Source organism: Sinocyclocheilus anshuiensis, unplaced genomic scaffold, assembly GCF_001515605.1.
Source record: "Sinocyclocheilus anshuiensis isolate Anshui unplaced genomic scaffold, SAMN03320099.WGS_v1.1 scaffold1115, whole genome shotgun sequence".
Classification (NCBI taxonomy): domain Eukaryota; kingdom Metazoa; phylum Chordata; class Actinopteri; order Cypriniformes; family Cyprinidae; genus Sinocyclocheilus; species Sinocyclocheilus anshuiensis.
In genome coordinates this window covers 846,980-863,749 of record NW_015547735.1, presented here as the reverse complement: position 1 = coordinate 863,749, position 16,770 = coordinate 846,980, and the positions used below count along the sequence as shown (strand labels likewise).

Here is a 16,770-nt window from a genome sequence, read left to right as displayed (position 1 = left end):
GATCCAGCAGTGTATTTAACTGTGAGCATGGGCTACTTTTATCCCGGTTTGTACTAAACACAATAGAATTTTTGTGAATTATTATTTTTTTTTGAATGAAAGCTCAAAACGATCAACGATGTGGATTTATTTTCAAAATGTTTTCATTCATGAATTATACAAATGTAAGCTTGGATAGTGCACTTTCACGTCTATGTTCAAACATGTGAGTGACAGTTAAGGGGTTAATTCTTCGTGGCACAGATTCAACAAGGTGCTGGAAACATTCCTCAGAGATTTTGGTCCGTATTGACATGACAGCATCACGCAGTTGCTGCAGATCTGTCGGCTGCACATCCATGATGCGAATCTCCCGTTCCACCGCATCCCAAAGGTGCTCTGTTGGATTGAGATCTGGTGACTGTGGAGGCCATCGGAGTAAAGTGAACTCATGGTCATGTTCAAGAAAGCAGTCTGAGATGATTTGAGCTTTGTGACATGGTGCATTATCCTGCTGGAAGTAGCCATCAGAAGATGGGTACACTGTAGTCATAAAGGGATGGACATGGTCAGCAACAATACTCAGGTAGGCTGTGGCATTTAAACGATGCTCAATTGGTACTAAGGGGCCCAAAGCGTGCCAAGAAAATCTCCCCCACACCATTACACCAGCACCAGCAGCCTGAACCGCTGAGACAAGGAAGGATGGATCCATGCTTTCATGTTCTTTACGCCAAACTCTGACCCTACCATCTGAATGTCACAGCAGAAATCCAGACTCATCAGACCAGGCAACGTTTCTCCAATCTTCTATTGTCCAATTTTGGTGAGCCTGTGTGAATTGTAGCCTCCGTTTGCTGTTCTTAGCTCCCGGTGTGGTCTTCTGCTGCTGTAGCCCATCTGCTTCAGGGTTCGACGTGTTGTGCGTTCAGAGATGGTATTCTGCATACCTTGGTTGTAACGAGTGGTTATTTGAGTTACTGTTACCTCTAACCAGTCTGCCCATTCTCCTCTGACCTCTGACATCAACAAGGCATTTTTGTCCACACAACTGCCGCTCACTGGATATTTTCTCTTTTTTGGACCATTCTCTGTAAACCCTAGAGATGGTTGTGCGTGAAAATCCCAGTAGATCGGCAGTTTTTGAAATACTCAGACCAGCCCGTCTGGCACCAACAACCATTCCACGTTCAGTCACTTAAATCCCCTTTCTTCCCCATTCTGATGCTCGGTCTGAACTCCAGCAAGTGGCCTTCACCACATCTAGATGCCTAAATGCATTGAGTTGCTGCCATGTGAATGGCTGATTAGCAATTTGTGTTACCAAGCAACTGAACAGGTACCTAATAAAGTGGCCGGTTAGTGTATATGGCAATATCATCTTTGATATAGTGCAATATATGTCATAAATTACATTATCGTATAGGAAGCAGCAACTGTTCGTTTAACAGGGTTTAGCTTGTATAGTTTTGTTGTCTAATGCAGTGATATTCAGACGTTTATAAGTGCTGGTTACTTTAGAGAGACCGAGCAATGATGTGTAGTTGTGTTTCGGGTGTTCAAACACTCTGTGTCTGTTGCATGTCGCGGATGTTTTTATCATCTATCGCGATGCGTACGACGCAGGAGCCCCGAAGCGTGCGCGCGTTATAACGCGCGACAATTATTGACGCCGAATGTGATGCGTACTGTACGCCGCCGAGCGTGCTCTCCTGATTGGATGAGGATCAGCATGTGTGCGTGTTATTGGTTCGCGTGAAGTTCAGCGCAGAAGCAGGAAGCGAAACAGCAGCACCTGACGCGCAAACACCCGCGGGACCGCGACGCGTTGAACTGGTGAGTGTTCGCGCACAGAAACACGCGTCTCATCGCGCGCTCCGCGAACGCGTTTGATCTCCGCACGCAAATCTTGCGTCGCGGTGACGCGAGCCATAACTTGATAGCGCGCAGCAGAGCGTGTTTTAACGCCACCGATGCTGCTGCTGAGGAAGTGCGTTGTTTCTGAAGGAGGGCGTCAGGCCTCTCGCGTTCTAATAAACAACAAACACCGCGACGACGTCACGAACTAATAAGCGGCGTGACGTCACGACCGTAGCGCCAGGTTCGGCGTCGAACTTTAAATCCTCTCCGTGACGTCAGGATTCACGCCGACAGCAGAGCACGTGTTAGCTTGTTTTCAAAAGGTTGAAGATCAGGTGTAACTGAAGGGTTGCAGGTTCGAAGAATATTTCTGACCCTGGAGCACAAAACCAGTCATAAGGGTCAATTTTTTAAAATTGAGATTTATGCATCATTTGAAAGCTGAATAAATCATCTTTCCATGGATGTGTGGTTTGTTAGGATAGCACAATATTTGAAAATCTGGAATCTGAGGGTGCTAAAAAATCTAAATATTGAGAAAATCATCTTTAAAGTTGTCCAAATGAAGTTCTTATTCTTCAAAATATCTTCATGGAACATGATGTTTACTTAATATCCTAATGATTTTTGGCATAAAAGAAAAATGTATAATTTTGACCCATACAATGTATTGTTGGCTATTGCTACAAATATACCCCAGTGACTTAACACTGCTTTTGTGCTCCAGGGACACAGATCGGTTGCTCGAGACACCTACACGAATTCATATTCTTGCTGAATTCTGAGCTTTATGCTACTGCCATAGAAACATATGGCAAAAATAGTGAGAGTAGTATTTGCTTCCAAATTCAGCATCTGTGATTATTCATTCACCTTCATGCTATTAGAAACACATATGTTGCACAAAGTGATGTTTTGAACAGTCTCAGGCGCTCCAGCAAGAGTGAACGGGCGAATAGACTGCTGAACTATAGAAGCCATCAACAACACATCATGACATGACTGGTGCTCTATTGGTGCGCTCAGGTTATGTCGGAAAGATGGCTTTTACAACATGAACGCTACAACAAGTCGAGAAAACAAGTCAAATGCATCATCTGCATTAACAGTACATTTGTTAAATTGAATGAAATGTGTCTTTTACAATAAGATTATGCTAAGTTGTGATAAGTTATGATAAGCAAAATATAGTGTTGTACAGTTACAATAGAATATGTAACAATTACATTTATAGAACCTTCATAAATTGCTGAATAAATTCATGCATATTTTGTAAAAGTAGCATTAAAAAATCGTGCAGATTTTTTGTAGAAATGGTGCATTTCTATCTTCACGTCATCGTCAGCGCAGTTCTCCTCCAATAGAGTCTGTGCTATCAGCTTTCACAATTTCCACTGAGAAAATAATAGTAAACACGTTTGGAATGGCATGAGAGTCCGTAACAGAATTAACAGAATTCAGGTTATTTTTCAGGGTGAACTGTTCTTTAAATGTTAGTGCTGTGTGACATTATTAGCACAAATAGCTGCAGAAAACGATGTTTGAATGTAATCAGTTTCTGCGGGTCTTAAATCGTCTTAAATCGGAGCAGAAAGTCTTAAATTTGCTTTCTTAAACCCTGCAGAAACCCTGTTCTTACTAAAAGCTGTGATTTGTGTCTTGTTCATAATAACGTGAGATCCTCTCTATCCCGCAGCTCTTCTCAGGAAGCATGTGATGACCCATGCTCGGAAAAACGCTTCCATTGGCCGGTATCGCGGCGAGGGGCGGGGCCACGTAGAAAGCTGGTCACATGGTGAAACAGTGGGCGGAGCCTGGCCTGCGCATTCATCGCGAGAAGGCAAGGCCAAGAAAGTCAAGGAGAGTCAATGTTTGGCAAAACGTTCAATGAAAATGCATGAAAGTAAGACTAAGAAAGGAAAGTCCAATGTGACGAGTGAGCGCCATCGGAAGCTCTACCCATTACGAGGAAGAAGCGAGGCCTTGAGTTGTCACGTATTGCTCACTCGTCTAGATAATGAGACCAAGACGTGTGAGGTGGATCCCAACAGAGATCCAGAACACAAAAAGACAAAAAAAGCCCACAAGAAAGCAGAGAAAACCAGGGAGCCATTGCAGAAACGCCTCAAAACCTTTGATAAACCTTCAGCTCAGGAGCCACGCAAACGTAGACTAGCGTCGCTCAACGCCGAGGCGCTCAACAGCCTTCTGCTTGAGAAAACCGACGGGCCGCCAGGTGCCAAGCCCACGAAGAAACAAACCACTACAGAGCAAACGAAAACCTGCTCCAAAAGAGCCAGAAAGTCCGAGACGTGCCAAAACCCCAAGGCGGATGAGGCTGGAGTGAGTTTGTACGCTCCTGTTCCCCGACGCTTGGCTGGACTCAACGCCGCCGCGCTGCTGAAGCTCACCAGCTCGACTGCAGACAAGCACAGGACCAGATCTGACAAACCCAAAGCAGCGCAGAAGTCCAAGAAACCGCAGCCGGAATCGCAAGGCGCCTGCGAAGTGTGCAAAAGCAGGAGCTTGGAGTCAAACCTGAGTCCGGAGAGCCACGGCTTGAGTAAACCCGGATACCAGAGCATGCTGGGATACCGTCCGGTGACGCTGGTGAAGGAGGAGCTGAGTCCGTGTTTCTGCTGTCCGCCGGAGTATCTGGCGCTCTTCCTTGGCGAGGAGCACCGGGTCAAGCACGAGTGCCTGGTTCTGTGCGCCGAGCCCTGCTGCTCCAGCTACTACGTCCACATCGCTCACCCCGGGCCGAGTCTGAGCCGGATCCCACACCCAGCCTTCTGCTGCCGCCGGGCCTGTCGGGTCGGAGGATTCGCCTTCAGCACCGTGCAGCCCGTCGCCAGCCGGACCTGCTCCTTCTCCAGCTGCAGCCGTCCCATTAAAACAGGTGATGATGTGTTGCTGCACCATATCACCAACCTAATGGTTCGACAAGACCATGTCTTGAACATTGGGGGGAGCCAACTTTCATTTATAAATGTGACCCTGGAGCACAAAACCAGCCATAAGGGTCAATTTTCTGAAATTGAGATTTATGCATCATCCATTGATGTATGGTTTGTTAGGATAGGACAATATTTGGCTGAGATACAACTATTTGAAAATCTGGAATCTGAGGGTGCAAAAAAATCTAAATATTGAGAAAATCATCTTTAAAGTTGTCCAAATGAAGTTCTTAGCAATGCATATTACTAATCAAAAATTAAGTTTTAATGTATTTACGGTAGGAGATTTACAAAATATCTTCATGGAACATGATCTTTACTTAATATCCTAATGATTTTTGGCATAAAAGAAAAATCTATAATTTTGACCCATACAATGTATTGTTGGCTATTGCTACAAATATACCCCAGCGACTTAAGACTGCTTTTGTGCTGCAGGGACACAAATATATATATATACTGTATATAAGTTCCCAAGAAGACTTTCTTTAAGCCTTGAGTTTCCGTGTTGAGGAGCATAAGGGATGCAGCGTCTGTATTGATGGTAATTTGGTGAAATTAATGATTTTTTCCCCCATATACAATAAACCTAAGTTGCATGAACAAAATACCATTGAATACCAAATACTAGAATATGTAGCAATTCAATTTACAGAACCTACATAGAAACATAAAAAAGCTTAAACGCACAATTGGCATTCTTTATTCGTCATTTTGTAGAAGTTGAGTTTAAATAAACTTCTTGCTGAAGTTTTGTTAGAAATAGTACATTGCCATCTTGCTCCCACCAGTGTGACTTAAACGACATGATGTCGTAATTACGACTTCCCAAGAAGACTTGTACACACCAAAACTCATAAAACTCAGGCACCCTCCTGTCAGATGCATGTGCTGTTTAATGCATTTGACACATGTTTCCTCAGCGCATAACTTGCATCTTACATCCTTATCTTTAAATGTTAGAAATTAATGCAAGTTTCCGTTTTGCTTGAAGGTTCATCCTGACAGCAAATGAGTCTTTTTGTTGCAATTCTGACTAAAATGTGCATTATTTTGCATTAAAAGATGCAAGCATTTCAACAACACCATAAACTGCAGCTAGACTTTTTATTTAAAGACAGAGCCATAGTTTATTCCATAAGCCAAAAAAATGCTATTTTTTTGTTTTTCTTCCTGCTGTTCCATAAACACACCGAAACTTGACTTTAAAATTGAGATGCATGCTTTTAATGTAGTATTACACCCCTATTGTGCTGTTTTAGAAGACGAGCTCGTTCCCCCGGCCGTCCCGCGTCTTCTGTCCACGATGTCCGACCGCAGGCAGGCCGAGGTCAGGCTTCAGATGGGCAAAGAATGCCCTCAAAACACCACACCATCCCACGGCTCGCTCACTGTGGGCCACAGCAGATCCTCCCAGAAACACCCCACAGCAAGTGCCGAACAGCAGAGGCAGGCCACGAACGGATGGCGTCCCGTCGGAGTCCCCACGGAGAAGGAGGTGTTTACTGCGGTGAGTGATTGAAGGACTGGAGACTCGTTGAGCAGATCTGTACAATAACCTGTCTCCACTCAACACTCACTATCTTCTTATTATTCCCTCTGTTGTTTTGCACATTCCCTTTCACGTTTCTGCCTCCTGATGCCATTTGCACTGTTACGGTCACTGGCCATATATAAACACATGTGAGAACAAAACAAGTCATGAGGGTCAATTTTGTGAAATTTTAGATTTATGCATCATCTGAAAGCTGAATAAATAATCTTTCCATTGATGTATGGTTTGTTAGGATAGGACAATATTTGGCTGAGATACAACTATTTGAAAATCTGGAATCTGAGGGTGCAAAAAAATCTAAATATTGAGCAAATCATCTTTAAAGTTGTCCAAATGAAGTTCTTAGCAATGCATATTACTTAATATCCTTCGCACCTTATGTTGTATTTACAGTTATTTGCATTTAGCTTGTCTCTGCCCTTCTACACATATTTTATATTTATATACTTTAAGTGCACTCCTGGTTAGATGCTAACTGCCTTTCATTGGCTCTGAACTCTGCACAACGACAATAAAGTAGAATCTAATCTAGAAACGTAAAGTGGATGCAGTGTCAGTCTCAGCTGTGACGGATGTGCTTCTGCAGGGCGATGACGAGACGGTTCTCCGTCAGTGTTATGAAGGAGTGGAGCGTGAAGGAGAGGTGATCAGGGTGCGAGACACGGTGCTTTTACGGTCCGGACCCCGCAAGAAATCCCTGCCGTACGTGGCCAAGATCTCCGCTCTGTGGGAAGACCCCAGAACAGGTGAAAAAGATGAAGAATCGTCATTTAAGTGCTTTATTGCTCACTAAGAAAAGAAAAGAAAAGAAGCATTCTCTTAAATACAAATGTGTTCATTTCTGTCATGTGTTCATTAACACCTTCGTGCAGTTCTTTGCTCCATGTTTAACCTGCTCTTGTTGTTTGTGTAAATGCAATCAATCATTTTTGTTGCGTTAACAGAAACTAGACGGCGAATTTGTGCTGCTCCCAGCATGCTTTGCATGAATCTTATGACATGAAGTGTTATTTTTAGTGTTTTTTTGGGGGGCGGAATGACGGTAGTGTTTAATTTGAATGAATGAGATCCTGAGTTGTGTGGCCTGATCTGTGTTGTTTCAGGAGAGCTGATGATGAGTCTGTTCTGGTATTATCGTCCTGAGCACACGCAGGGCGGCAGAGATCCCAGCATGCACTGCGAGGTCTGCTCTTATTACATTTAGTCATTCAGCAGATGCTTTTATCCAAAGCAACTTACAAATCATGACAATAAAAGCAATCAAAACTAACAAAAGAGCAATCATTTTATATATTAATAAATAATAATAATAAAAATATTACTGCTGCTCATGCGCAGGGTTAGTGAGAGATGAGAGGGTTACTTTTAAAAGTAACGCATTACAATATTCCGTTACTCTCTAAAGAAGTAACTAATTGCATTACTTAGTTACTTTTCATGCATTGTGTTACTTTTGTGTTACATTTTCTCATCTGGCCTGTGTTTGCCTGCTTGTTTTTATTATAAGAAGTTGGCAAAATGTAAAGCCCTTTCACATCAAAAGTGAAGTGAATGAACCTCAGGCTGAAGGAAATGTAAATCTAAAGTCTTATTAGTTTGGTTGAATTGAATCAGCCGGAAAAACACTGGTTGATAAAGTGGGATTAAATACATAAATGATATTTGTGTAATGTAACATTTAATTATTGTAGGTTTGTATAATATTCTGAGTTTGCATTTGACTGTTTTTATTGATTGTGAGGAACACTGAATGTGTTTGTGTGCAGTGAGATGAGTAAACACATGTTGATATTTAGTCTAGAACTACAGTAAGATCATGTTCACACACAACGCTCTGCACTTACTCCTGATTTCTGTCACCATGGCAACACCAGAGCTGTCACTCAACACATGGAAACAAAGTAACTCCGATTCTTCTAGATTAAAAGATAATGCGTTACTTTACTAGTTAGTTGAGCGAGTAATCTGACTGAGTAACGTGTGTTGTGTTATTGTAGCAGCCACAGCACTGCATCATGATGTTGCTGGAGTAAATCCGTCTTCTTTCAGAACGAGATCTTCGCCTCCCGTCATCAGGATGAGAACAGCGTGGCCTGCATCGAGGACCGCTGCTACGTTCTGCCGCTAGCACAGTACTGCAGGTCAGACTTGTGTCTTATACACACATTAATGTTGTAAACTGATGTGTTTTAGTTTTTTGAGGAGGGTGCTGCTGTCGGGGGTGTCACAATATAACTACGTCATCATTAGGGTTGCCAATTAACTTCAGAAATGGAAAATAAAGAACAATTGTGATTCTTTATAAGAAAATAAGGGACAGAATCAGTGTTGGGTCTAACTAGTTACTAAGCAGTAGTTTTCCCTTGAAAAAGTAAAGGAAGGGATTACTCTTATGTTTTCTGTAATTTAATAACAGTCACTTATTATGTAATTGAACTTAATACTGTGTATAGACTGTAGAAGATTCATATACAATACAGTAGTGGATTTAACATAAAAATGTAGTCTAACCTTAAAATGCATGCTTTTATCTACCCTTCTCACTTTAAATACTTTGGTGAGTTAATGAGAATATTGGTAACACTTTAGTGTCCAATTCTCACTTTTTTTTTTCCACAAATTTAAGATATTTAAAAATGTTTGTTGCATTGTTAAAAAAAATGCTACTCGTATAAAATTGCATTGTACAAATATTAAATGTAACGATAAAATAACGTTATTAACCAGTTAATGGCCATTTCAAATTTCGATCAAAACTATACAAATTTATTTTTTTTCTGTTCCTGTCAAAATATCGTTCGTTTCTGGTTTTGTTTTCGTTCCTTGAGTCGGTTCAGAGCCCTGGTAAGCAGTAATTAGCAGTATGTTGAGGCAAAAGTCATAGTTAATAGTGAGAATTGGACTCTAATCTAAAGAGTGAGCAGAATAATTGATGTAGTTCCTTGAAAGAATTAAAAGAAGCGTTTCATGTCTATCCTTGCATCATTAACTCGTCGAGATTGATACAGGATTTAGAAAGTAATTAGTCATTTTTTACTTTTTTAGAGAGAGTAATTCATACAGTAATCTAGGGATGCACCGATATGAACATTTTGGCCGATACCGATAACTGAGATACCGATAACAGAAAAAATGAGCATTTATCGGCCGATACCGATATGGTGGCCAATATATCGTGCATCCCTACAGTAATCTAATTACACTGTTGAAGATGTAATTAGTAACTAGTAATTAATTACTTTTTTAGAGTAACTTACCCAACACTGCCTACAAGTTTTTTTTTATGTATATTTGAAGAGTTTATTTGCAAAAACAGATAACTCCGTTTTTTGACATTTTCAAAAATCATGTTTTTTATCATGTAATCATGTTTTTATTGGGTTAGTTAGCTGTATTTTTGAACCTAATCAAAATAACCCAACTGCAGTTTGATTGAGATTAATTGGAATGCACAATGAAAATTGAAGTTATCTGTTTTTGCAAATGAACTCTTCATTTTCTCTCTATTTAACAGCATTAACTTACAATCTATGTTGTTAGAAGCACTATATAAATGAAGGTGACTTGACAGTGGCGTGTGATGTCACAGATTTTGTGCCTTGCTGAAGCAGCGCTCGGAGGGCGTGTCCGACCACGCCCCGCTGATGCCCCGCCCCTCCGACAGTGCTGGCCCCGCCCACCGCCTGGTTCCCGACGGCGTGGATCCGCGGCTGGTGTATCTGTGCAGACACGTCTACGACTTCCGCTTCGGACGCATCCTCAAGAACCCGCAGTGAAGCTGTGCGCTGAGGATGAATCTGCCTTTCCTCCTCCTCCTCATCCGCTCGCTGAAGCTTTGCCATGCACACTGGACTGTCACACTGCTGAGGGAGGATGAAGAAGCTCCAGAGGATCCAGAATGCTTTCATAAAATATTTCACAAGATCAAGACTAGACCGCAGATCCAGATTAAAGGTCCGTTCACACTAATGACGATATAACCATAACTATAATCGCTGTCGTTTAATGAAAATATTGAGTTCCAACCACAACTATGACAACACAGATGAACTATATGTGTCCCTGCAGCACAAAAGCAGTCTTAAGTCGCTGGGGTATATTTGTAGCAATAGCCAACAATACATTGTATGGGTCAAAATTATACATTTCTCTTTTATGCCAAAAATCATTAGGATATTAAGTAAAGCTCATGTTCCATGAAGATATTTTGTACATTTCCTACCGTAAATATATCAAAACTTAATTTTTGATTAGTAATATGCATTGCTAAGAACTTCATTTGAACAACTTTAAAGATGATTTTCTCAATATTTAGATTTTTTTGCACCCTCAGATTCCAGATTTTCAAATATTGTCCTATCCTAACAAACCATACATCAATGGAAAGATTATTTATTCAAATCTCAATTTCAGAAAAATGACCCTCATGACTGGTTTTGTGCTCCAGGGACACATATCGTCTAAATGATAAACAATAAAAACATCAGACTTTAAAGAGTTTGAGCATTTAAAGTGACAAGACAACAAAACTGCAGCACGTGCTTATAATAAACAAAACAATAACGTCCGCTGAATGATATGATTTTTCGAAGTTATAAATAAAACCGATTATTGTAGCACGCGTTACGAGAAAATACACTTTCAGTCTTTTTACTTCTAAATGTCTCATTTAATTCAATGTGTCACTTGCTGTTTCTTTGTAATTACTTGTAAAATGTATTAGCAATTTCTGAGTGAAATTTGTTTCAAATTAAGTCCTACACCAATTTGTTTTTTCAGTGTATAGTTATCGTGGTGTGAGCGGGCCTTACGAGTGTCTGGCTTCTGTTCAGCACAAAAGAAGATACTTTGAAGAATGTTGGAAACAAACACTTGACGGCAGCCATTGACTTCCATAGTATTTTTCTACCGTCGTGTAATTTTTGGGTGAACTGTCTCTTTAAGGGCGTGTTTGTGTGATGCTCAGCTGATGTTCTTCGTTTTGCTCTGATTATCAGTCGTCAGATTGAAGCTCACGCTCAAAGTGTCTTGTAGCTTTTGTAAAGGATTCATTTAGCCTCTTTCTCTGAAATCTGACCAAACGAACCAAAGGACAAAACATTCATCAGCTGAAGTGTTTCGCCTGATTTGTAAGGAGATCTGTGTTTTATATGCATGAAATTAACGTCTCTAGAATGCACAAATATATTTTAATATTCATTTGACGAACCGACGCCCCTAGAGAAATTGCACTATTACATTCCCTTTTCCTACGAATTTTAACTCTATTTTTTAGATGCAGAGCTTTAATTGGATCAAATCAGCTTCATTTGCTTCGTCTAGACAGCGTTATATGGTTAGTTGCATCTCATTATTAGTGTTTAATATAGTTTTTCTTCACCTGCTCTTCATGAGAGACGCACCTGTTTAGTAGCACCGTAACATAAATGTGTTTAGATTGAAATATTAGATGCTAAATATATGTATTACAGTGGATTGTGAATCTGAAATCCAGTCTAGAAGCACCTCTGATGAAGTCGGACCAGTAGAAACCTATTATTTTCATTGAACAGACGGTTTTGACGGCGGGTGAGTTATTTCTACGAGATACTAGTTATTACTAGATATTTTATTAACCCTGTTTCTACAGCTGGAATATGCAATATATTTGTAGGACTATTTTTGAGAAAACAAATCTATTTAAATTGCTGTTATTTTCTCTGATTTATGATCTGAGTTACTGATACATATCGTAATTAACGAGGAACGGCAGGCCATCTGTAAACGAGCTTATGAAGCCTTACACAGTACATCTAGCATACTTTGGAGACTTGTAATTGTATTTAAAGAAAGTATTTAAAACGGAGTATAAGCATATATCTATATTTCAAGTCCTCATAGTTTAACAGTGTTTTGAAGTGCTGCTGCAATATTGTGCTCAATATTAAGTGCAGTAGATTTATTATTATCTCTGTTTTGTGTTCAATTATGAGTATCATCACATCATGAAGTCTTAACGAGCTCTTCATTCAGACGAGGTTAAATGGAGTTTCAGACCGCGGTGTTTTTCTGAAGTTCAAAGAGAAGGTGTGAATATTTGTTATCTGATGTCTTTATTTTGTCCCTCTTTTTCATTTGTTTGTTTGTTTCTTGATGGCTGATTATTGTTCAATGAAAGAGTATTTATAAAACATAAAAAGTCTTTTGTGAGTCCTGTTTGCTGATTCTCCTGATGTTATAAAACACTTATTTTAAAGCAATAAGCCATGTGTAACAGCATTTTGTTTTTAAATAATTGAGATACTATTAGTTTTTATTAATTTTTTGATTTAGTTTTTATTGTTAGATTTACCCTTTTCATTTTAATTTGTTATTTGTTATTTTTTGTAGTTTTTCCTTTTTTTTCTCAATGTGTCTATATTGTTCTTATTTTTATTTCAGTTTCAGTTTGTTATTTTATTAGATCAAGTTAAACTCAATTAAAATGAGAAAATGAGCCTTGACCACTAGTTGAAGTCATATTTTATTTAATTTCAGTTAGTGTTGTCAAATGATTAATCACGATTAATCACATCCAAAATAAAAGTTTTTGTTTGCCTAATATATGCGTGTACTGTGTATTATGCATATATGAATACACACACATACAGCATATATTTTGAAAATATTAACATGTATTTACATGTATATATTTATATTCATATAAATTATATCATATTAATATATTTAATATATAAACGTAACATATTTTTCTTAAATATATACATGCATGTGTGTGTATCTATATATACATAATAAATATACACAGTACACACACATATATTATGTAAACAAAAACATTTGTTTTGGATGCAATTAATCGCGATTAATAATTTGACAGCACTAATTTCAGTAAATGTTTAGTTTTTTCACGTAACATTTTTTTAATGATTTTAGTTCATGTATGAGCTCAAGTGGTTTATTGCTTTTATGGAAGGACAGCATGTTTAATGCTTAATTTAGTGACTGATGTCAAGTTTAATCTCTGACCTTCATGTTGAAATGTGTTCATTATTTTTGCTGCTTCAGTCCTGCTTTGCTCTCTGTGTCCAGCAGATGTCAGTATTCAGTGACGCCTGTGTGCGTGTGTGCGTGCGTGTGAGTGTCTGCGGGTGTGTGTGTGTCAGTGTCAGTGTCTGTGTGTGTGTGAGTGTGTCTGTGTTTATGGAGTCTGTGTGTGAGTGTGAGTGAGTGTGTCTGTGTGTGTGTGAGAGTGTGTCTGTGTTTATGGAGTCTGTGTGTGAGTGTGAGTGAGTGTGTCTGTGTGTGTGTGAGAGTGTGTCTGTGTTTATGGAGTCTGTGTGTGAGTGTGAGTGAGTGTGTCTGTGTGTGTGTGAGAGTGTGTCTGTGTTTATGGAGTCTGTGTGTGAGTGTGAGTGAGTGTGTCTGTGTGTGTGTGAGAGTGTGTCTGTGTTTATGGAGTCTGTGTGTGAGTGTGAGTGAGTGTGTGTGTGTGAGTGAGTGAGTGTGTGTGTCTGTGTGTGTGAGAGTGAGTGTCTGTGGAGTCTGTGTGAGTGTCTGTGAGTGTGAGTGAGTGAGTGTGTGAGTGTGTGTGTGAGTGTGAGAGTGAGTGTGTGTGTGAGTGTGTGTGTGTGTGTCTGTGTTTATGGAGTCTGTGTGTGAGTGAGTGTGCGGGTGTGTGTGTGAGTGAGTGTGTGTGTCTGTGTCTGTGGAGTCTGTGTGTGAGTGTCTGTGAGTGTGAGTGAGTGTGTCTGTGTGAGTGTGTCTGAGTGTGAGTCTGTGTGTGTGTGCGTGCTCTCTCTGATGGTGTGACTGCGCTCTGCTGCAGGTCAGTACTCAGTTACTCAGTGAGTAGAATCACAGTGTTTATGGACTCAGGCGTGTGTGTTCATGCGTCTCGTGTCCTCACACACGTGATTGAGCTCTGATCCTCTTTAAGGATGGAAGCAGACAAGACAGGATTGCTGTTGAATATGGATTAATCAGAGCTGCTCCACATTCACACCAATGACTTTCATATTCCTGCTGCTTCCTGGAAAGAAAAACCTCATGATTGTCATCATAAACCAATCAAAATCTGCAGCTCACAGTACAAAAACATGAACTTTTATTAATATGGATTACTGACGAGACTCCTGTCATTTATTGCCCCAGTTAGACAGAATAAACCAGAGTTTCAGAACAACATATCTTAATAATATTTAGTGTATATATGTTGATAATGTAACCATAGGCCAAGTTTATGATTTTATGATGCAGTTATTTCATACATGGAGAAGAAATTAACTTGTTATGAGATGCATGAATATGTAACTATGATTATGAATGTGCAGCATTGACAGAATGAGATAATGAACATTCGGCGCTCTGATGAATATTACTGATACGTCAGCAGCTCTTCATCTAATTATGAATTGTGAGTGTGTGCGAGTGTGTGTGCGTGCGTGTGTGTGTGTGTGTGTGTTGTGTGTGTGTGAGTGAGTGTGAGTGTGTGTGTGTGTGTGTGTGTTCAGATGATTGACAGCATCTCTCTCTCTGCAGGACTGCTGCTGGAAGCTGTAAAGACACTCTGAGCACTAAAGTGAAGACGAGCATCAGCTCCTGCAGGAAAGCGCTGGAGATGTGAGTAAAAGCTGCATGTTCTGAAACTCCTGCAGTCTTCAGTAACTGACCTCAGTGTCTCCTTCACAGCAAACCAAAGGAAACAGCTGCCGGAAAAATAGGTGAGATATATATATATATATAAAAATTGGAGATTAATTCGATTAATTAATCAGCACATCATGTATTTAATTAGATAAAAAAATTTGAATAGCTTGAGACCCCTACAAACATTTATATTTCAATAAAACACCAATACATTTCTAAAACATTAACTAAAATGAAAATGCAAAATATAAAAATAAAAAATTCTAAATATTCACATATATTCATTATTCAATATTCATATTATGTCAGTGATACTAAAATAACACTGGTTTAACATGAGTTTCTGTGAAACCGCTACACTAAAAAATGCTGGGTTGTTTCAACCCAATGCTGGGTCAAATATGGACTAACCCAACTGTTGGGTTAAAAAGTTAATTTAAAAATGTAACCAAAATTTAACCCAACAGTTGGGTTAGTCCATATTTGACCCAGCATTGGGTTGAAACAACCCAGCATTTGTGTAGATGTACCTGTTGAAACTAAAATAAAAATTAACTTTTTTTTTTTACATTTTAATATTGTCATAGTATATTGTGTATTACAATATTGTTGGCTCTTTGACAAATTGCTTTGTTTTTCTTTTGTAAGTCACTTTGGATAAAAGCATCTAGTAAATGTATAAATGTAATGTAAATGTTATATAATAATTAATAATATATTAAATATATTTATAATATATTCATATAATATTTTTATGGTAACCACTGTGTAATAGCAGTAAGGCATTTTTGGATAATTCACAGAAATTGCTTTATGCTGTGTTGTTTCAACCCAATGTTGGGTCAAATATGGACTAACCCAACTTTTGGGTTAAATTTTGGTTACATTTTTAAATTAACTTTTTAACCCAACAGTTGGGTTAGTCCATATTTGACCCAGCATTGGGTTGAAACAACCCAGCATTTGTGTAGATGTACCTGTTGAAACTAAAATAAAAATTAACTTTTTTTTTTTACATTTTAATATTGTCATAGTATATTGTGTATTACAATATTGTTGGCTCTTTGACAAATTGCTTTGTTTTTCTTTTGTAAGTCACTTTGGATAAAAGCATCTAGTAAATGTATAAATGTAATGTAAATGTTATATAATAATTAATAATATATTAAATATATTTATAATATATTCATATAATATTTTTATGGTAACCACTGTGTAATAGCAGTAAGGCATTTTTGGATAATTCACAGAAATTGCTTTATGCTTATTTAGTCATTTCTCTGTATTTCCGTCCTTCAGGCTCCCGGCGTGTCAAATCATAATATAATGATTACTCAATATTATGCATTTAAAATATAAAAGTGAATCTCATGAAACTTGAAAAATGCATCCAATTCTTTACGTCACACACATCTTGCAAAAGCAAACACTTCTTCAAAACTATTTGAACTCTTCTACAAATGGTATTTTTGCGTAGTAACTCTACACACAAACATAACATAATTATCCACATACACACCAAACTACACACAGATGTGAAAAATGTCAAACACTGCTCTCGTGTGTCTTTAGTGTGTCACAGCGCTCACACATACTGTACATGCATGTGCACACAAACACTGTATATACAGATGAATTTACAGTTATGCAGCTGATCTGAATCAACACTGAACTGACTCGAGCTGCAGAGGGACACTATTGACTTGTTAGAGCTGCTTTACAGCAGAATGTGAATCTGTCTGTTAGTACATTTCACAAATAATTGCAGAGTAATTTTATTTTAAAGGTGAA

General features: G+C 38.9%; 1 protein-coding gene across 1 annotated transcript; it reads left to right on the top strand.

The window, feature by feature from the left end:
• Positions 1-1,745: 1,745 nt before the first annotated feature.
• On the top strand, positions 1,746-10,462 carry LOC107704392 (bromo adjacent homology domain-containing 1 protein-like). Its single transcript, XM_016507311.1, has 7 exons — positions 1,746-1,815; positions 3,536-4,738; positions 6,059-6,306; positions 6,938-7,097; positions 7,455-7,534; positions 8,401-8,492; positions 9,941-10,462. The coding sequence occupies exons 2-7, from the start codon at positions 3,556-3,558 to the stop codon at positions 10,125-10,127; spliced, it is 1,950 nt and encodes a 649-aa protein (XP_016362797.1). The 5' UTR covers positions 1,746-1,815; positions 3,536-3,555; the 3' UTR covers positions 10,128-10,462.
• The last annotated feature ends 6,308 nt before the right edge of the window (positions 10,463-16,770 follow it).